This window comes from Punica granatum, chromosome 1 (genome assembly GCF_007655135.1).
Source record: "Punica granatum isolate Tunisia-2019 chromosome 1, ASM765513v2, whole genome shotgun sequence".
NCBI lineage: Eukaryota > Viridiplantae > Streptophyta > Magnoliopsida > Myrtales > Lythraceae > Punica > Punica granatum.
This window is the reverse complement of record NC_045127.1, coordinates 54011798-54032856: the sequence shown is the minus strand read 5'-3', so window position 1 is coordinate 54032856 and position 21059 is coordinate 54011798. Positions and strand designations below refer to the sequence as shown.

Genomic DNA, 21059 nt, shown 5'->3' with positions numbered 1-21059 from the left:
TGTTTAGTTTTCTATTTCCTTGTATTACGCATATAGCCTCCCATAAAACCGATCGAAAATAATATTTATATAACGCATGATTATGGAAAAAGGGGAAATGAGAAAAACAGAAAATATCGATCATCTTTTTTTTTCTATTTTTGTTTTCCATTTTGCAGGTCTTTCACATAAAAATATGGCATGGTTAGTCCAAAAATTTGGGAACAAGATGAATTAATTGATGTAGCGCCACCAATAACCTACATGGATTAAGGTTTAGTTTGGGAGTGTTGTTGCCCATGATGAAGTACTAAAACAAAATTGCCGAAAAATAAGTGATGATTTCAAAATAAGTTAAAGTATTTGGAGGAAATTTATTTAAAACTACTAAAAGTAAAAAATAATAATTATTGATACTTGAAACAGAATAAGTGACTGAGATCTCTCAGTCTAGTTTGAATTGAGATCTACTTATTAAAGGAGGAGGCATCGTTGCCGGCTACCACCCCTCCCCTCCGAGGTTGTCGATGAGCCTACATAACACCATTGACCTCAGAAGGAGGGTTGGTCGCTGTGGGGTCCTATCTTCCCTTAATCTGGAGGCCTTAGTTCGAATCAGATTAGAATCTCCTGATTAGGGGAGGAAGGGGCCTCGTTGGTGGCCACCCCTCCCTCTCTGAAGTTGTCGGTGACCTATAGGTTCAGATGCAACATAAGAAGGTGAGGGGTAGCTGCCGGCAAGGACAAAGGCATTATTTCCAATAGCGGATTTAAGATTTTATCCAAAAGAAAATTGAAAATATTTTCCATCGGTTATCTTATTATTTCATTTTGCCTTCAAATTTCTTATAAACTAAAAATTTCTAACTTATCCCTACTAAGAAAAAGAATTTATCTTTCAGTTTTGAGATTTACAATTATCAAGAACTAATAATAAATTATCCTTTTTAGGTAGAATCTCATCTCCAAAACTATTAGTATGCGTTTAGTTTCATATTAGAATTATTACTCTACTCTACTCCACGAGATGAAGACAAAATAGTTGAAAATTTTTATTATTAAAAAATTATTTGTAATAATTATTAAGAAAAAATATGTGAGAGAATTTATTATAAAATTGAAGAAAAATGCAAAAAAAAATGAATAGTGAGAGAATTTAGTATTAAAAAATTAGTTATAATAATGGTCAAGAAAAAGTATATGAGAGCATCTATTCTTAAATTGGAGCAAAAGATTAAAAAAGAAGAAGAAGAAGAAGAAGAAGAAGAAGAAATAATGAATGTATTGTTGAATTGATGGAATAATAGAGTAGAGTGTAATAGAATAAAATTATGATTTTGAAAACAAACAAAGCTCTAGGATGATTTTACTTAACTCAACTTTATTTTTTTCTTAATTCAATAACATAATCATTACCTTTCTATATTTTTTTCTAATTTAATAATAAATTCCCTCACATACTTTTTTCTAATCATTTTTATAATTATTTTTTTAATAATAAATTCATTTTCTACTTTCACATTTACATATATATATATATATATGTATTAATTTTTTAATAATAAATTTCCTATTTACTTTCACATCTATATATACATATATATATTCGTACACATCAATATATATTTGTCAACACTTGTAATTACTGTACAAAATCAAGTTGAGTTGGATCATTGTCCAACTCAAGAACTAAACGCAAGCTTAGCTATGTAAAATATACATTTATTAATATTGAGACAATTTTACCAGTTGAAAAAAGAAGATAGGTGCAATTTTGGCAATTTGAATATAATTTTTTTGTTATTAGTAAAGATTCGGAAATCAAATTTATGCAATATTGAAAATTCCTAAAACCCTAAGACTTTTATGGGCAAAAAAACACAAATGTGAGAGAATGATTATTAGAAATGTTGCCGTAAAACTAGGGTAGAACCCAAGCATTGCCGTAAGTCAAATTTTTTTTATTTATCATAGTAATTTGTGTACGTAATATATGATCATTTATGTGTAAAAATATGAGCTCTTGATTAATAAGTAAATAATCCATTTTTTGCAAAAATTGTACTCATTATATTTCATGCGATGTAAGAGTTAACATTTCTTCACATTCATCTTCGTTTGAATATTCAATTTTTCTAATTAAAAAATCATGATCACAATACAATATATTTCTTAAATGGCCATCCAATTTTGAGCGGACGAACTTTACATGCAGTAAGTGTTTGATATTCAATCAAAGCATCTTGTAGTCACAACCAAGTCTATACCTAACCGAAAATTAGTCTCAGTTAATAGATTAGTGTAAATTTGTGGTTCACCAAAAAATTATAATATTTTTATTGTCATAAGTAAAAAGAGATTCATTAAGTTTGTGACAAAATTGAAATCGACCTTTTTTCTCAAAGTGGGTTAGTTTTAGGTGATTTGGCATTATTCCCATAAAGTAAGGTCTCAAGTGCATGTCTTGTGATTGGAAAAAAAATCTATGATCGGGAGAATTTTATCCCTGAGTGGGATGATATTGCTCGAATTTAGATCGATTGTACTGGTTGATCTTTCGAATATTAGATAATGCACAACGGACTTAGCGGCCGGATAATGCTCGGGCCTAGATCAATTGGGCCGGTTGAACTTTCTGAATACCAAATGATGCACACCAAGGAAAAAAAGCTTTTATAGTTAAATGAAATTAAAAAAAAAAGAAGAGAAAATCTAAAATTTTAAAATAAATAAAAAGGAGGAGAAAGGTGGTTCCCCGCTGCTGGGGATTCCCACCCTACTCGCTCCAGGGGGAGGTTTGCCAAGAGTTTAGCTTATTTCATGATTTTATGATTTTATGATTTATGATGATTTTATGATTATGATGTCACCAATAAATGCTATTAAGATTCTGGAAATAAATAAATGTTACTATGATTTTATAAATAATCACAGTAGTTAATTAATCTACAGAAATAAAAAATGAATAGCCAATTGGTTGCTAAAAATAATTTCAATGCAATATAATTATTTAATCATACATAGAGGACTAATACAATTATGTTACCAAGGGCCACCAACTTCACGAACTTAATGTAAATACATAAGGATTAAAACTAAAAATTTGAAATGACTTGTTCATTTTATAATTATATTGAAAAACATATTTAAAATCCAGTTTTTATAAAAAATTATGAATTAAAGAAGACGACTAGTTGCAAAATTATTATTGAACCGTTGAACTTGAATTTTAATTGAAAATTATACTAATCTTTAACCAATTTGATTTGGAATGAGTATGTCATTATATAATTATTTTCAATACATGTATAAATCGAGTTTGTATAAGAAACTTATGAACGGAAGAAGAGATTAGTTCCAAAAAAATTATTGAACCTTTGAACTTTGAAATGAGTTTTTAACTGAGACTTATATACTAATTTTTTAACAGAAAAGAAATACCCCAAGTTTATCGAAGATTATTATTTGATTTAATTAAAAATAATTATTGTTCTTAATAAAAGAAATTGGTTTTTTAAATGTGAATAATTAAAATAAAAAATAAGAACTGATATATGAAAACAAACTCGTATGACTGGATGGAACACTACTTAAAGTATATTTTCTTGCGATTCTCATATCCAGAGCTAGTTCTATTAAAAATGGGAAACTTGTGACAAGCCCAAATTCATTTTGAAACTTTTATAACGTATAGCTTTCAATATTTGATTCATTCTCACTATTGAAAGGAACAATTAGAACAGTCACGGAAAGTTAAACGTGAGCTTCGACATTCGTAATGTGACTCTTGAAAAGATTGTGTACGGCACGATATAGATTCAAAATTCCCAAGCCCATCCTTTTCGGCAGCAGAAAGAGCATGTTCTTAAATATGCCTGAATAGACACGACATTATCATGGTTTGTCCAGATCTGGTTAAGGTTCTAATATATATATATATGTACATATTTCAGTCATGGAAGATGCAAAGCTTCATTTAAGAACTCTACATCCACGGTTAATTAACTTTTTAGAAATTTAGTCACGCTAAACGTATAATGTCAGGTGAAGATGAAAAACTTTGTCAAAATAAATCATATCGTTTGCGAGTTTGAAATTTTATTTTAGTTTTTTCTTTTATTTCAGTAAGAGAAAACATGATACTTGATTGCTCGTAAAAATTTATACTTTATATATATATATATGTGTGTGTAATATTTTGGTAAAATTTGATGTAAGGCAGTGTTTGGTTCACCGAATTGATCCCACTTTCAAAGAAAGTTTTGATTTTCCATCCTTCATTACGGTGTTTGTGTGTAAAGTGAATCGTTATAATTACTTTCCTAGGCTAAAATTTTACTGGCATTATTGGTAAATGGTTGCTTATAAATTCTTATTTATTTATTTATTTGGTATATGTAATATTTTGGTAGAATTTGATGTAAGGGGGGGTGTTTGTTTCGTCCGATTGAACCCACTTTCCCAAGAAAGTTTCGGTCTTCCATCATCCACTATGGTATTTATGTGTAAAGTGATCCGCTGGAATTGCTTTCTCGGGATAAATATTTATAAGTATGGTTGGTAAAGTAAACATAGTACTTGATTACTCGTAAATCTTTATCTTTTTTTTTTTGGTTTATCGAATATTTTGGTAATATTTTAAGGGGGTGTTTGGTTCGCCGAGTTGAACCCACTTTACTAGAAAAGTTTTGATTTTTCGTCATCTGTTATGGTGTTTGTGTGTAAAGTGAATCATCATAACTAATTTCCTGACGTGGTTGGCAAATAATTATATCCAAATCCGTTATGGTGTTTGTGTGTAAAGTAAATCGTCATAACTAATTTCTTGGATTAAAAATTTACAAGCGTGGTTGGCAAATAATTATATCCAAAACACTTGGTATTCACAGATATTACTGCCATAAATTCAACCTCTTATTTCTATGTAAAAATAAATAACAAATTATATTACTATCTACGATAACAATCTCTTATTTCCCCATCTATAATCAAGATAAATTGATTGTATACTTAGAATATTCCCGTAATCTTAATTTTCCAAGAAATGGCTAGATAAACGGCCCCAAAATGAGGAGAAGCGAAGCTGTCTAATTTGTAAGTCTCTCATTTGGGATGTGATGAAAGTTTGGGTAAGATTTACTGTCAGAGAAATGAGTAGGGTAAGATCACTTGTAATTTATTTTTTAATTATTTTTGGTGTGATATATAATTTGGTAAAATTCACTGTGAATGAAATGACGAGGAAGGATGTACAGATAATTTCCTCCTTTTTTCCCGTGTCATAATGGAAGCACATAAATTCTATAAAAAGGACCTTTTGGTAATATCAGGGAATAACTTGATATCTACTAAGGCAATGCATCAAATAGAATAAACTTTCTTTGACTATGTTCTTCTCTTTTCCAGCCTAAGCCTCAACTAATGACCAAATCCAAATTGAATAAACACTAGATTTGCATATATATATGCTGGAAAAGGAAAATTAAATTGAACTTCTGATTCTGGGTAAAATCTAATTTTCTATAAGTATCCATTTCAACCCCATACCCCTCTATATATAGAGATAACTCCTCACCTTTCATCAGCGAAACCAATTTTCATACAAATTAGCCGTTTACAAATTAGAAACGACATCAGCCATGGAACAAAGATCATCTGTGCTCCTCCTCCTAGGGCTTCTCTTGCCCTCCTTCTTCGTGGCAAGTAAGTGTACATACCTGATTATACTATGTCTTCCGTGCATTCAGTATGCGTTAAGTAGATTCTGCATCCTTTCCCGATCTGTTTGGTACAGAATCGATCAATTGACAAACTCGTACCATATATGCAGATCGCGTCGACGCTGCTACTTTCACCTTTAACAACAACTGCCCCTACACTGTGTGGCCTGCCATATTGACCGGAAGCGGCGCCCAGCTGTCCACTACTGGGTTCCAGCTCGAGTCCGGGGCGTCAAACGCCGTTGACGTTCCGAACCCATGGTCGGGCCGGGTCTGGGGCCGGACGCTTTGCTCCACAGATGCCTCGGGTAAGTTCACCTGCCAGACGGCGGATTGTGGTTCTGGCACAGTGGAGTGCGGGGGTGCCGGTGGCGCCCCACCGGCATCCCTTGCAGAGCTGACCCTTGCCGCAGGTGGGGGCATGGACTTCTACGACATCAGCCTCGTGGACGGGTTCAACATCCCCATATCGCTGACCCCCCAAGGCGGATCGGGAGGGTGCAGTGCCACGAGCTGCCCGGCCAACGTAAACCAGGTCTGCCCGCCCGAGCTCTCGATGAAGTGGGCCGATGGGAGCGTGATAGGGTGCAAGAGCGCGTGCTTGACCTTCAATCAGCCGCAGTATTGCTGCACCGGGCAGTTCGCCTCTCCGCAGACCTGCCCGCCGACGAGTTACTCGAAGGTTTTCAAGGACCAATGCCCCCAAGCCTATAGCTACGCCTACGACGACAAGACCAGCACATTCACTTGCCCCGGCGGAGCTAACTATCTCGTCACCTTCTGCCCTTGATTGAAGATATTGTATGTTTGATTTAGGGGGGGAAAAAATAAAAAACAGAAAATGGAGATTATTCATAGGAAACATCGATTGTTTTCTAGTTTTCGTTTTCCATTTCGCAGGTCTTTCATCACGTGATAACAAAAGAAAATGGCAAGGAGAACATTTTTGGTCCCAAAATTTGGAAGGATTATACGAAATTGATGAATTAATGAAGTGCCATTAATAAACAATTAGCTTGCATGTGTATATATATAGATGTGAAAATATTGACAAATATATTTATGTGTGAGAATATATATATATATATATGTATATATAAATGTGAAAGTAGATAGAGAATTTGTTATTAAAAAATTGATATGTATATTTAGATGTGAAAGTAAATGAAGAATTTATTATTAAAAAATTGATTATAGAAATGATTAGAAAAAAGTATTTGAGAGAATTTATTATTAAATTAGAAAAAAGATTAAAAAAATAAAAGAGTAATGGTTGAATTGGAGGAAAAATAAAATTGAGTTGATTTGTGTAAGATTAAGATTTCGAATACAACCGAAGCCTTAATATTCCTTTTGGCGCAATATCGGCCAAGGTAACCGGTAAGAATATATAAATGGCAAACTGAACGTCCGGTGAACGAGCTGCTGTTAATCGGCATATTCATGAAATGATGTTTTCTCTCTCTCTTTTTCTGAAGTCCAACTAATTTTTGTGTCTACTGCTGCCAACTAGCATGCACATATCATCCACAAATTCATCACGTACTTTCTATGAGGAAGATTGCACAAAGTTATCGTCCATACATACATACATATATATGAAGTTAATTATGAACTATACAGCCAATCACATGTACCTCCCATAAAGTTAAGTTGTACAGTTGAGATAATCCTACACTTATGTTTGGACAAGACCTTCTCGGGAGGGAGTGCTTGTCAATGTTTTCCATTTGGTTCGGGTTCGATTCATTGATAGAATGAGGATAACTTGCTTAATCTTGTTCAGTTATTTGCGGCTCAGTATAAGTTTTGTTGGCTCCGGTAATTAATTATCTTATACTTCATCTCTTTTCCGATTACTCATTGATGCGAAAAGAGAATTTGAATGGAATCTTCTCCCACGAATCTTCCTCGAAATCCGAACCAGTTAATCTTCACCTGTTCCTCAATCCCAAGGCTTCTCTCCCTGATTTCCTCGCTACATTCTCATGTTCCATATCACTCTTGTGAAGGTTCTGAATCAAAGAAATAAGAGTCGGTAAGAGACTCGACAGTTGTTCCTGAAGAACTCCATTGAACACTTGAGTCAGTATCTTTTTGAGGAGGAGAGCCGAACATCGGAGAATGAAACAATGAGCTTACCAAATTTGTATAATTGGTAAGAATTTATAGGAGAACCTAAAGAAATATACTTAATTACCCACCGAAAAGTGAAATGTACTTAAACATACCTGAACTATCAAATCGAGGAATTGGGCTCTTGGGCCCTGGCTTGGCCTTGGGCCGAGTTGTCGCTAAAGCCCATTGGTCAAGTTCACCACGCGAGATCCTAGCTGAATTCCAAGGACGGGGCTTGTTGAGCCTCGCCATCGGGGGAGGGGGAGGGGTGAGCCCCTCGACTTGCTTCTCCTTTTGGGGAGGGGCTTGTGACACCCTTAGCCTGCTTGGGAGCTCAGCCAGCCTCCGCGTTTCGGATGGGGGCTGGGAGGCATTCACCCAAGCTCTTCGACTCGATTTTGTTGTTGGGGGGCATCCCCTGACATGATTGACAGCTCTCGAGTGTCGAAGATGGGATCTGATCTGACACGGTTACGATCAATTATATCACTTATCGTATACCTAATATTATCTTCTTTCATTTTCTTTTTCGCTTTATTGTTTATATTTTATCTATTTTGCTAGTCACATTGCTCAATCGCATCATCTTGGTTGTTTTTCTTTCCTTCGTTCTGCTAAAGATAAATTCAGTCCAAAATCATCCCTATCATTTTGGGTGAAAATTAATATAAACACCACATGGATTTATATATATTAGAAATTTACAATATTTCATAGATTCCTCCAAATCCAATCAATCACACCTCCTCAACTCAATAATGATCTTCCAAGCCCCAGCATGCACATCACTTAATTTCACCTCAGGACCAAAGTCCACGCGATCTTTGTCTCTTTCCCCCACACGATGCCACCCCGTCCTCTCACCACCTCATCCAATCACCTTCCTCCATGTGGCAACCGGCCCCACTCTCCCCCCTCAGTAAAAAATATGCTGCAATTCAAGGGACCACGTGAACGAGCATATCGATTCGGTTCGAATTGAATTAGTCGAGATCCATTCGGTTGGCAAATGTTAAGATGCACACTAAAAAATAATATCATAAAGATTTTTTTTTGAGTGGATAAATGAGTGTGGCGTTTGATAATAGAGGGTAGTTTAACTCCAATACCATTCCAAATATTAATGTATATATATTTAAGTGATGCTGTAATGATGGTAAGGAAAAAATATGTGAAAAAATTTATAATTAAATAGAAAAAAAGAGAAAAAAAATGATTATATCGTTGAATTATGAAAGAATGGAGAATGATGAGGAAATTTATTATTAAAAAATTGATTGTACTAACAGTAAGAAAAAATATGTCAAAATTTATTATTCTATAGGAGAAAAAAGCAAAATAATAATGATTATATTGTTGAATTCGAGAAAAAATAGAGTGTAATTGAGTCATAATGGAATTAAACTCCATTACCAAACAAGCTTATGAAATAATAGCTCCTAAAGGATTCGCATTTCCCTTAAGCATGAGATCAAGAGCTTCTTAAATAAGGTATTTAATTTCAGGAATCACTTGTGAATTAGATCGTGATATCATGCAAAATATGTAAGTTTATACCGAATTTTACTATAGGATTCACATGCCATGACTTATGTTCTACAAATTTACTTTTGATATGAATCGTCTAATAATTTTTTCAGCATTAATTTAATGGGGCTCTCAGTCATAGCAATCACCATAAAGAAGTCCCATATACAAACACTTAGCTTAGCCCACACAAACAAATTACACAAACCCACACTCCAAAATATGGCAAAGTAAGAAGTGTTTTGATTGCTTTCCCAAAACTCTCTTCATCATCAATAATCAGTAATTAGCACTAATGGCCTCCTTTTGGGACCTCACAGTGCTCTTTACAGCACTCAGTGTCTTCTCCTTTATGGCTCTGATGGCAGAACCTCTCTTGCCTTCTCTCCCTGAGCTCTCCCCTGAGATTGCCCCGCTCCTCCCCTCCTCGGGAGGGTCGGTCCCGTCATCGACCGGGTCCTCTTCCTCCATCCCGACGATCCCCTCGAACCCGAGCCCGCCCAATCCCGATGAAGTCCCCTCGGGAGTTGAGTCAGCATTCTCCCCGCAGAGCTCCGCGTCGGCTTCATCCTCCGCAGTTCGAGCAAGGGCGACTACTGATCAGGTGATGATCTACATGGGTGTGTTCTTGATTAGGGGCGCATTCTTGTCAATTCAGCTTCTCTGTATGGGATGATAAGAGCCATTCTTTCTTCTTTTGCTACATGATATTCTGCTTCCTTTTCTTACCCTTCTTTTCCTGTTCTTTTTTATCTTTCTAATTATAGTAATATATAATGATATATGCAGAGTATTGATGTACGTATGTAATCTACATTTAATTAAGTTAAATTCTTATAATTTATTCGTTACGAGAAAATAGAATTATAACTGATTGTGTTCGTGGTCTGATACTAATAATGTTCACCACCTCGTTGTGGCTGTTCTCTTCGGCATTTGGGGCAAAGGAATGGAAGATTCCGGGGCCAAACTGCAATACAAATTAAACTGGATCCATTTCTATAGCGATTCCATGCGTTCATTCGTTTCCATCGACCAAGCACTCCAATCACCCGTATGACCTCAGTAGAGAATTCTTTACTTGTCGTGCACTTTGACAGCCTATAAAGTTAACCTAATAGTGAAAAAGATTAAAAGAGAGAGAGAGAGAGCATTCCCAAAGCTCCATTGCATACTATGATTTCAATTCTTTTGAGACTCGAGAGTGGGGAGAAGATCATCGACGATGTAGTTTACCCGAAATTTTCCTTATATTAGTAAAAATATAGTTGAATGAATTTCCTAGCTAGCTGGTTGTCTTGCTTGCCAGAAGCACAAGGGATCACATGGTTTATGACCAACAGAAATCCAGTAGTGGAGAATCTGATACATGTACATGCATAAAATGTTCTAACTGGACATGTGACTACTGGACGGAGACTAATCAGTGTCCTCTGATTAGGTGTCAATGAGCAGAAAATCATATATATATATATATATATATATATAGAAATCATTCACATGTTTCCTATTCGAGATTTTGATTTATTATCACCGGAGAGAGGGCAGTTGATTTAGGTCTAAATTGGTTTTGTCTTTTTTCCAATTATTTGGAGTAAGTATCCTAAGAAAGCACGGTGATAAGAGATGAGATGGCTGCATACTTATGAATGAGAATAACAAAGACAATAGAATGGAATGAGATCGTCATATAAAGCTGTGATGTACTCATAATAAATTATACAGCCATGCAGTTTCCCCACAATCAAAAGTGCACTTAATAGGCTAATCGATATCCAGTCAAATCTTAAGCCGATTCACGAGCATTTGGGTTTCAGGCAGACGGGTAGTCATGAAGTGCCTTACTTAATTACTCTCCGTCGATTACTGCATTGTTTTTATTGAATGGAGTTGATGGATTGGTCATGCAAAATGTCTACAGATTTCAATTGCTGCAGGTGGAGAGAAATTTCAGATTAGATTTATCATGTCTTTTATAAGTTAGAACTGATGTTGGTAACCTAAACTTCTTCTTTTGGTTATATAAAATCATTTTACTTTAAAAAGTCCTCCAAGATATTCTGCACATTTTCGTTATATTACACGGCTACAGTTATAACAGAAGCCATTGCTTATGGGGGTCCGCTGAGTGTTCAGAGTACGAGTTTCTATGAAAGGCAGTTTGTTCATTGGACTAGATCTCGAAATCGTCGAGGCAATATCTCCCTCTCCTGAAATGAAAAAAACAGCAAGACAAGGAAAAGCCATCTATGATTAAGTTCAAACAATGCCGGCCAAAGATAGAATATGTTTGTTTTTAGAGTTAAATTGAGTTTTAATTTTAATTGATTCGTAATGATTGTGCTGTTGAATTATATAAAAAAATATAAAAAGGTAATAAATAATTACAAAAAAGTAATGATTGTTATTAAATTGTAAAAAAAAATAATGAATAATCGAAAAAATTTAATATTAAAAATTGAATTGAATTGTTAAAAAAAATTGAAGAAAAAAAGTAATAATTATATTGTTGAATTGAAGATAAATAGAGTTAAGTTGAGTAGAATTTAAAAAAAAAAATTTGAAACCAAACACATCCGACATTAATAAAAGTGTTCACCGGGAAGGGGGGAAACAAAAGGGGAAAAAAACAAGGACATAAAAATAAAGTTTAACTAAGGCTCATAATTGTTGGAGAAAAGAAAAAAGGGAACCCACAAAACTCCTCGCAAGCCCATCAATTCACATATGGAGACCTAAGCGAAGCAGCTCAATGACGAGCAAGCAAGCATGACTGACCAAGAAAACTTTGCTGCATAATTATATAGATAATAATATATAATAGAGGACCAGTTCACCGAGCCCTCTCTAGGTAACAACTCAACTTCCCCTCCTTATCAAGGGCCCTTCTTCTCAATCAGCTTCTCGATGAGATCAGCAGCATCCTGGACGGTGAGGATGCTCTGGGCGCTTTCTTCCTCCACACTGATCTTGAACTCCTCCTCCAGTCCCATCACAATCTCCACCTGCATTGAGCAAGAGAAGAGTTACGATCACTAAATCAGGTGGCCACAGTCCATGAGAAAGGAAAGAGCCCGATGATGTCCTGGGATGAGTTCACGGAACTTGTGCCTGACATGGCTGTTAATTCGCTAGGTAATCTGAGAGATCATCGATTTTCTGTTTTGAATCACTGAAGCTGAATCGCGTTAAAAAACTGAAGACCAATAAAAACAGCCACAGTTGTGCTGAGAAACTAATGTAAAATTCCTCTTCGTACCGTGTCCAAGGAGTCCGCTCCAAGAGCGGCGAATTTGGACTCTCCTGTAACCTCAGTGTCATCTGGTAAGGCCAATTGCTTCTTTACTATGTCACAGACCTTGCTCACTGTCTCTGGTTTGGCCTGCTCAAACATGTAAATGATCAGCAAGTCAATACCAGGATGAATGTGTGAGCTGTAAGCAATACTGGCAAGATAGCAATCCAGTAAATTCAAGCATATCCGACCAGAAGTGAACAAAAAATCCACCATTGAGGGGGGAATAAACTATACAAGGATAATGCTAGATAGGGGGGCTGATAAGCATTTTATTCTTTACGCAGACAAACAACGAAAATTATAAACATGCTATATAAAGCTCAAAATGGGATAAAACAGTTACACCCATTATACATGTTAATGTTAGTTCTATAAAGACAGAAAGAATACATACCGCACAGCAGACCTGGAGGCGGAATGGCCCCTTGGATGACCTAAGAGATGGGAAGTTTTTCCCACTGATAGGTAGTGAGACTGATCTCAGGCCAGAAATTCTGCTCGGTGCCTGATCATGCAATTTATGAGAGAAGATATTAAATTATGAAGTATAACTAGTTAGAAGAGATAAGAGCACATCAGTCATCAAAATCGGCCATGTTTATAAAACATGCTTCAACATACATATGGATGCACCAAGCATTAACATGCATGCCAAAGGTAAAGCAAATCATGGGCCGGAATACCATTCCTAAAAGCAAATCTGACATGCTTTACATCAACAAAAAAACGCAGTCTGAACTCAAATGGGTCTATACAACACCAAAGTAAATAATATATATGCTTCTCTCTAGCATACAGACTAAAATGCAGAGTTGCTTTAGAAATTTAAAATGTCATATTCAATTGAATCAATCTTGCTGCAATTGTTATCGAGATATCTTTGCAAACTCAATAAATTATCGTGTCTTTGAGGGCGAAAACTATGAAGAACGTTTTGCTGCAAAAGGATCCATTGAGCGCATGAACAGGAAAAAGCTTGGAATGAGAAGAGAATACACCAATCTCTAATGTCCTTTTCATAAATTCCAAAAGGATTTCCAGAGGCCAAGTGACTTCATAACTAATTCATCCAATAACGTCAACTTTTACAACTTCATTGACCAGAACAATGACAGGGCACGTCGTTGGGTCTTTCATACACGAGTTAACCCAACAAAAGAATCGAGACAGGATCTAGTTGACCCAAACTAACCATAAAGTAAGGAAGTTGCTTTTGTCATTCTAATAAAATAATCACCTTTCACAGAAGAATCATTGAAATTTCATTGATATTGTCATAAAATTACACCAGCACGCATCTATAATGTCGACATCCTATCACAGGACCAAATTGCATGAACTAGCAGGGCTTCAGCAATCGAACATCCAGCGCAAGCAAGAAAGCGTAAAAACAAAGCACAATCTTTTTCGTTGCTCAGCTGCGTACACACACACACGAAAACAGAGTCGAACGCAAGCATCCAGACAGATACATGCAACTCCAATCAGACCAAATTTAAAAGCAATAGTCAATAGAGTCCACAATAGAAATCCATCTCCCAGTCAAACGAAAGCACTAGAAGAATCAGAAATGAGCAGCGATCAGAATAGCCCCAACGCTCAATGAACACAGACGGGCGATGAAATCAAATCATACATGCGAATCGAGGATTTAGAGGGGACAGAAGAGGAGAGGGATCACGAGAGCTATACCTGAGCCTGCTTGAGGGAGCAGGAGGCGGACTTCATGCAGATCGAAGCTCCGGCAGCCGCGGACGCCATTGTTGGAAATGGGGAGGGAGAGGGATCTGAGGGTTTAGAGAGAGAGAGAGAGAGCGCTTGGGTGAGGGGAGGGCGAGACGTTGTAAGAAGAGCCGCCTTTTATATGTAGAGAGATTGGCCGAGGGGGCGTCGGATTCGTGTTCGTTGGTTTCTTGTTGGGGTTTGTTGGCAGCTCAGTCACTGGGCCTCGGGGAAGCCTCGTTTGTATCGAAAGTGCAGGGCCGTGTTTCGTTGCAAGGTTACCCTTGTCGCTGTCCACGTTTCACTGTGTCTTGATCGAAGACTCTCAGTTTTTGACTTGAATGTTAGGTAAAAATTCCAATGGAACCCCCTCCAACCTTGTAACTTTTGCATTTTCACCCTCACCGATATGGACTCGAATTCTATTCACTCTCAAAATTCATATATAAACAGCCGCTAGCACGTGCATTCGGCTAGTAATGCCGATAATTTAATGACTGCATACATTACACCTTACTTCAGGCCATGATGTCAATGACCGCCTACGGTTTGGAAAAAATTATAATAGGAGGTATCCAAATATCAGGAAACCTCTACTCATATCAAGAAAGGGAAGATTACAAGCCCATCATATGTTTGATACAGGAAATCGTATGAGAAACGGAATATTGGGAATCAAACCCGTGACAAAACTCGGAGCAGCCACGAACAAATATAGGGCTGCTGCCAGAGATCCAGCTCAGCTCGACTCTACTCGACTCGACTGTACCTCATTTCCCCACCCAATCGGGAACCGGTTAGCTGTACTGTATGCCTGTGTCCCATTTCTTGGGACCAGGAACACCCCCCAAAAGCCAAAACCTCTATCCTAAGCACATTTTCTGTCAACGTATCTACTCAGTAAAATCGCTCTTCGAGATTCACAACTCACACACAGAAAGCCGATTCCGCGGCCTATTTACAAACATTATATTAGTGAGTAGAAAAGCAGATTCTATACGTTCAATATCCGGTTAGTGCCATTGGTTGTCATTCTGATCGGAGGGAGAGATCGGTATGTAAGGCACGAAACCTCTACCCCCGAAGACCGGCCTCATGAAAGCGTCATCAAACCTCCGCCAATAGTGGTGAACTGTGTGGGAGGGAGTGCTCAGGAGCATGCGTAGGCTGGTCGGCCGGCGCACTATTGATTTACTGTCATTTTGATCGGTCTCTGGGTCCTTGTCTAGAAGCGGCAAGGTGAAGGATTTGGGACTGGATGGCTCAGAGGTGGCCATGCCGTTTAGGTGCTTTGATGAAGGAAGGAGTATCCTCACCAGCGGTTTCGTCAGCAGCCCGAAGACCTGCATAGAAAATTCATGACTCAGAATGCTCGTGATTCCCAATTTTCCTCGTCATGGAAAAGCAGCAACACTAGGAACTTTTGGAAATCGAAATCCTTCGCAACCAGCAAGAAAATTTCCTGTTTCTAGAACTCGAAAGAAATTGCTGCTCACAGCTTCATTAGAAGTGTATAATCTTGGGGAAATTAGTTCAGTTGAGAATATTACCACAGTACTAAACAGAACCACTGTGATAGTGCTTGTGATCATGAAAGCATTCCCGCGCAATTTCGTGTCGGATCGACTAAACTGCATATGCACAAAAAAACTGGCCTTAATCAACATAAATTTCTTTAATCTATTGAGGATGGTAAGTAATTAATAATATAAAAAAAGCAACCAGACGAATATGCTCTTCCTTTCTACCTGGTTATAAGCGAGTGCCATGGACACAGCTCCACGCATAAGACCCGCCCACCATATGGTGATCTGCAGATGATACACTTTCAGTTTGCATATAACCAATTTCATTGGCTTCTTACTTTGGGAAAGAGTATTACTTGTTGCTTGAAGTCGATTTGCTCATCCTTTGACTTCTTAGTCAAGTTGGATAAAACAGACAGGGGAAACACAAAAGCTGCTCGTCCAACAAGAACCAGTCCCAGAATTATTGAGCTCACTCCGATAGATTTCCCGGGACTGAGATATGAACAATAAGAAGGTCAAATTCAGAATTTGTTATTTGCAAATTCCCTTGAGGATACTAGTTTGGAGAGTGTAGCGAGATTGCTGTTAGCATTCCCATACCTATTGCTGACTACTCCCCACTTCTCGATATCTAATGCATCCATCCCGACATAAAGGAAGATGAAGATCTCGGCGACAAATGATAGAGTGGCAAAGGCATGCCTGGAAAACAATTTTACAGTGTTGGTTTTCTCATTCTGAGAGGGGAATAAATTGAAACATCAAGAAAATTCATGAACCAAGCAGACTCTTAAATATTTATGGATCACGTACTTTGTTGTCACTCTTGAGCTCTCGGTTACGTTGTGCCATGTGTAGTGCGACATGACGATCCCGCAGAAAAACACCGTGAGTATGGCACTCAAGTAGAAGAGCTGCTCCGAACCAATTAAGATACATTATGGGCACTTTTCTCTCCGACCCTCAAATCTTATATAAGAAGCAAATGAGCAGAAGATTCAACGAGAAGTAGAAAATCTTACTTCTGCAAGCATATAAGAGAGGTAAGCCATTAAGATCATGAGAGCAACCTCTCGATCTGTCGAGTGCCTAGTTTCCAAAGACAAGGCTATACATATGAGATTCCAACATCACAATAAGTAAGTCGGGAAGTTCAGGGTGGAACTGGAAGAAGTAACTAAATGAAACAAGTCGAAATTTGATGTGCAGACCTGCCAAAGTAGAGTTTCTTGATAATATAGGCACTCAGCAGTCCAGCCTAAAGCAAATCACAGCACAATAAGTAAATAAACAGAATCATTGCTAATCAATAACACCTCCCATAATAGAGAAACAGAAGGGAAATTACCAAAATGCCCAGCATCGTGCTCGAGATGAATAAGTTCAAGAAGTTGCCGATGAACTGCAAGGCTATGCTCGAGTTGATGTGGGAAAGGTCAAAGCTCTGGATAGCATTGAAGAGAACCACAGAGGTAGCATCGTTCACGACTCCTTCCCCAAAAACCAGACTGTATAACAGAGGAGTCTCGTCCTGATTAAGAACCTGCATGAGTTGGTTGAATAAATGATCATTTTCAAAAGACTATATTCTTAAGTAGTATAGAAGCTCAAGTCCTTGACTGCAGATTTTTATATGGCCCATACCTGTAAGGTGCATACAGAATCTGTTGCAGAGAATATCGCTCCGATTGCTGCAAATTAGGCAGGTCTAAGTATGAAAGGCAACACTAAAATAAGATTTAAAAAAAAAAAAAGTGACTTTGGAAATGTGTAAACACCTAAGTAATCTCCGATCTCAAGGGAACCAATTCTCATTTTCTTGAAAATGTGTATAGCACCTGAAACAAAAAATATGTAGAAATATGATAACACAGTCAATGGACTGAGAGAAAAGGTAGAAGAGAGAGATGTGAAGGCATCATGACTGGACATGATCGAGAGAAGCCAATTTTTTCTGCTAAGTAAATATAAAGGGGAGTTTATTTAGCATACCGAAGGATATGATGGCGAATGATATCAGTGTCCCTACTGCACCAAAGAGCATGATAGTCATGAAGTTTCGAAAAAATTGTTTCTTTTTCACTTGGAATCTGTCAAAGGAGAAGTAAGCAGGGAAGATAGTCATTAAGGATATCAAATTTTTGTGAACAGCTGATGCTGAATATGATGTAGTATTAGCTGCACTACCATCCCAGTATACTAGGAATTCTCGATCAGTGTAACAAAAAAAAAAATCAAATTTATGAGCAAAAACTTGAAAAAATGTTGAGCATTTGTGGCAGTACCTGAACTTCAAATTATTATCATAAAATAAATCTGAATTTAAATCCGACAACTAACACTTCTAGAAAAACGTCCACAGTGCTACGCACAATAATTTTGAAGGATTGTGAGAACATTTTCATAAGCTGAACCTAAAACTTACACTTTCGAGGATCGAAAATAAAGCGATTAACGGCATTTCAAAATACAGGCAAACAGTCCCAAAAACTCCGTAGCATAAAATTGACCGAAGATAAAGAGGAAGAAAATTCTCTTTGTCAGTAGAAAAGCCGAACATACCCGGCGTTGAATATAATCGGTGGGAGAAGATAGATGAAAAAGAGATCCTCGCTGAACACCATGAGATGTGAACTCTTTCCCTTAGTAGTTAGTAATATGATGATCCCAGTACACAGGCCCTGCACTCATAGTTGATGATTTCAGCTCAAATTAATAACTCGGCATGTTGAAATGAAACATTCTCCAGAAACTGTCAAGTTTATGGCGACTTACGATGGCGAGAGCCGTGATTGATTCGTTCATCCACCGATTCTCCTCCAGGTAGTGGCCCACCACGATGCACGTGCATAAGAGGGCCACGAAGAGGTTCAGCGAGACGATCACCGAAGTGTGATCAGATGATGAGAACATTCCCAGTCCAGTCACGATGGAAGCCGTGTCTATTTCCATCGGAGATCGAACCGAGCAGCAGATACCCAGTTGTTGAGGAGTAAAGCACGACAAAATCTTCAGTTCAGAATCTCAGATTGAAGCATTCAAACCCGAGTTCAGCAATTCTCGTACCCAAGTTCGGCAATTCTCGTACTTGCACTATAACATATCTGCCATGAAGATAGAGCAAACAAAACGAAAATCAAACAAATACCAGAGTTAACGCCTCAAATGCAGGGAAGCTTTCCCAAGTTTGTCTTTTCAACAAACCAGAGTAGAAAACGAAGGTCAGAGCAGAGATACAGAAGCCGAAAGCGAGCAATGGAGCTTAGAACAGTGAAACAGGGCAGAAACTAAGCCACTCACCTCGAGCTTGGAACAGGGAAACAGAGAGGCCCCAGGATCTCAAATTTTGATCTTGAGAGTGGAAACTGAGCCAAAAAAGCAATGAGCTTTGTACTGAGGATTGAGGAGAGAGGAAGACAAAGAGAGAGATTTTTTTTTTTTTCAGTTTAAAAGGAGAAAAAGGGAGACAGAGAAAGCGAAGAGATTGGGGGAATTGGAAGACACAGGCCCGCCAAGTGGAAGGAGGTGTTTATACAGTTTGCCTGCGAATGAATTGTGAGAAACAGAGCAGACCCTGAAGAAGAAAACGGCAAGGGACGGGAGCAGAGGATGATGTTGGCCGTTCGATTGGATCAGATCAAGGGCCGTGATTTTCTGGTGAAAAATGGGTGCTTCACAATCCAAGGAGGGAAGCATAGGGAAGAGGTGGAAGGCAGAGAGGGAGATTTCAATTTGAACCCCGAAAGTTTGAGATTATGATCAGTTCACACCCTGAAATTTGCTTTGGGACAAAGCTGCACCATGAAATTCAATTTTCTTCCAGCTCTACACCATGGCCCCAATAACCTATGGGGAAAGTTGCGTCATCGATGTATGAAATAGTCAATCCAATTTTCTTAAGAAAAAGTATGACTGTTCGAGATATATATATTTTACATTTTGCAAGACTAATTCACAGACTTTAGTTTGGTCTATGATCTATATAGTCCATCGTTAAAATAAGGTTCCTTTTTGGATGAACAAAAATAAGGTTCCTTGTGGTTTATTGCCAAATTGTGCATGGGATATAATTGTTGTGTTATGGTAAAAAGTTGTACAAAGGTCATAATTCGAAAGATCCTCTCGAATGTGCAAGCGAAGTTGTCCGTCCTTCCCCGCTTTTCATGCAAAATTGTAAACTCTACTCTAGTGGAGCTTATGTTTCGCCATTTTGACACTACACTTAGCTGATTTGGGGGGGTGGATTTGAGTATTTTAGCTTTCTGCTTTGTATAGGGATAAATGATACTGGTTTTTTTTTTATGTAAATTCCTTTTGTTATTAATGAAGTTATACCATTTACCCAAAAAAAAAAAAGTTGTACAAAGAACCAGAAACTTGAGGGGCCATTTTGGTAACTCAAAAACTTTAGAGTAGAAATAAGATTCTCGTGCAGAGGAAGGGGTCCCGCGTCGTATGATTATGTCGTCTACGGAATCTAGTGCACCCAATGGAACTTTGCCAGTGATGTTCTTTTGCTGCTTCCGCTGTCTACCAAATTATGTTAAGAAGACGAGGAGAAAGTGGTCTTTTGAATATTCTATTAATGACAGAGAAATTTTATCATTACTTGTGAGTTGTGACTTATAGTTATAATAATTAAAGTATTTATATATTCAAGGGAGGAAAAAAAGGTTAGTTGCACCGGTGATTCAAAAAATTTCATGAATGTTTCAAGTTAATTCAAAATATTTTTTTGGTAACTTGTTAGTACAAAAGTTTCAAAACTGTTTCAATATAGTACATTCCGTCAATTGCCCCTAACGCCGTTAACATTTTGCTGACGTGGAGCGTCCTAAGTGTCACTTTTGTAACGTAAAACTAATTATAATGCGTTACGTCATTTTAGAGAAAATAAAATTTGAAAAAGTGTAATAAAAATACAAAAATAATAAAAAAAGTAAAAATTTAGAAAAAAAAAAATTTTTTTAAAACTTTTAAAATTTAAAAAATATAAAAAAAAAAAATTTTAAAAACTTTTAAAAACTTTTTAAAAAAATTTAAAAATAATTCTAAAAATAATTTTAAATTTTTAAAACTTTTAAAAATAATTTAAACTTTTAATTTTAATTTTAAAATAATTTTTATTATTTTTAAATTTAAATTTAAAATTATTTAAATATTAAA

The 21059-nt window shown here is 37.0% G+C and overlaps 4 protein-coding genes across 4 annotated transcripts; 2 read left to right on the top strand and 2 right to left on the bottom strand.

Annotated features, from left to right (window-relative positions):
• The first annotated feature begins 5415 nt into the window (after positions 1 to 5415).
• LOC116192200 (thaumatin-like protein 1b) lies at positions 5416 to 6696 on the top strand. Its single transcript, XM_031520673.1, has 2 exons — positions 5416 to 5682; positions 5810 to 6696. Exons 1-2 carry the CDS (start codon positions 5619 to 5621, stop codon positions 6487 to 6489), a joined length of 744 nt encoding a protein of 247 aa, XP_031376533.1. The 5' UTR covers positions 5416 to 5618; the 3' UTR covers positions 6490 to 6696.
• A 2822-nt stretch (positions 6697 to 9518) lies between these two features.
• On the top strand, positions 9519 to 10203 carry LOC116195351 (classical arabinogalactan protein 25-like). Its single transcript, XM_031524484.1, has one exon. It carries the CDS (start codon positions 9640 to 9642, stop codon positions 10018 to 10020), a length of 381 nt encoding a protein of 126 aa, XP_031380344.1. The 5' UTR covers positions 9519 to 9639; the 3' UTR covers positions 10021 to 10203.
• A 1700-nt stretch (positions 10204 to 11903) lies between these two features.
• Positions 11904 to 14580, bottom strand: LOC116213662 (acyl carrier protein 4, chloroplastic-like). The gene is made up of 4 exons (XM_031548688.1): positions 14335 to 14580; positions 13037 to 13147; positions 12604 to 12726; positions 11904 to 12349 (listed from the first exon to the last, which is right to left on the bottom strand). The coding sequence occupies exons 1-4, from the start codon at positions 14401 to 14403 to the stop codon at positions 12221 to 12223; spliced, it is 432 nt and encodes a 143-aa protein (XP_031404548.1). The 5' UTR covers positions 14404 to 14580; the 3' UTR covers positions 11904 to 12220.
• A 332-nt stretch (positions 14581 to 14912) lies between these two features.
• On the bottom strand, positions 14913 to 19444 carry LOC116213651 (sodium/hydrogen exchanger 2-like). Its single transcript, XM_031548676.1, has 15 exons — positions 19194 to 19444; positions 18669 to 18997; positions 18456 to 18574; positions 17886 to 17983; positions 17672 to 17731; positions 17538 to 17584; positions 17242 to 17436; positions 17105 to 17151; positions 16916 to 16982; positions 16707 to 16807; positions 16494 to 16595; positions 16247 to 16385; positions 16113 to 16175; positions 15915 to 15995; positions 14913 to 15707 (listed from the first exon to the last, which is right to left on the bottom strand). Exons 2-15 carry the CDS (start codon positions 18843 to 18845, stop codon positions 15378 to 15380), a joined length of 1626 nt encoding a protein of 541 aa, XP_031404536.1. The 5' UTR covers positions 18846 to 18997; positions 19194 to 19444; the 3' UTR covers positions 14913 to 15377.
• Positions 19445 to 21059: the final 1615 nt, after the last annotated feature.

Bases quoted from the DNA above. Each gene is read 5' to 3' on its own strand.
- LOC116192200 (XM_031520673.1), top strand. From the start codon at position 5,619: ATGGAACAAAGATCATCTGTGCTCCTCCTCCTAGGGCTTCTCTTGCCC. The intron at 5,683-5,809 runs GTAAGTGTACAT...CCATATATGCAG, and splicing joins GCCCTCCTTCTTCGTGGCAA to ATCGCGTCGACGCTGCTACT.
- LOC116195351 (XM_031524484.1), top strand. From the start codon at position 9,640: ATGGCCTCCTTTTGGGACCTCACAGTGCTCTTTACAGCACTCAGTGTC.
- LOC116213662 (XM_031548688.1), bottom strand. From the start codon at position 14,403: ATGGCGTCCGCGGCTGCCGGAGCTTCGATCTGCATGAAGTCCGCCTCC. The intron at 12,727-13,036 runs GTATGTATTCTT...ATGTTTGAGCAG, and splicing joins GCCTCCAGGTCTGCTGTGCG to GCCAAACCAGAGACAGTGAG. The intron at 12,350-12,603 runs GTACGAAGAGGA...TGCTCAATGCAG, and splicing joins GAGCGGACTCCTTGGACACG to GTGGAGATTGTGATGGGACT.
- LOC116213651 (XM_031548676.1), bottom strand. From the start codon at position 18,845: ATGGAAATAGACACGGCTTCCATCGTGACTGGACTGGGAATGTTCTCA. The intron at 17,437-17,537 runs GTATGGGCCATA...CAACTCATGCAG, and splicing joins ATTCTGTATGCACCTTACAG to GTTCTTAATCAGGACGAGAC. The intron at 16,983-17,104 runs GTCTGCACATCA...TTTGGAAACTAG, and splicing joins AAGAAACTCTACTTTGGCAG to GCACTCGACAGATCGAGAGG.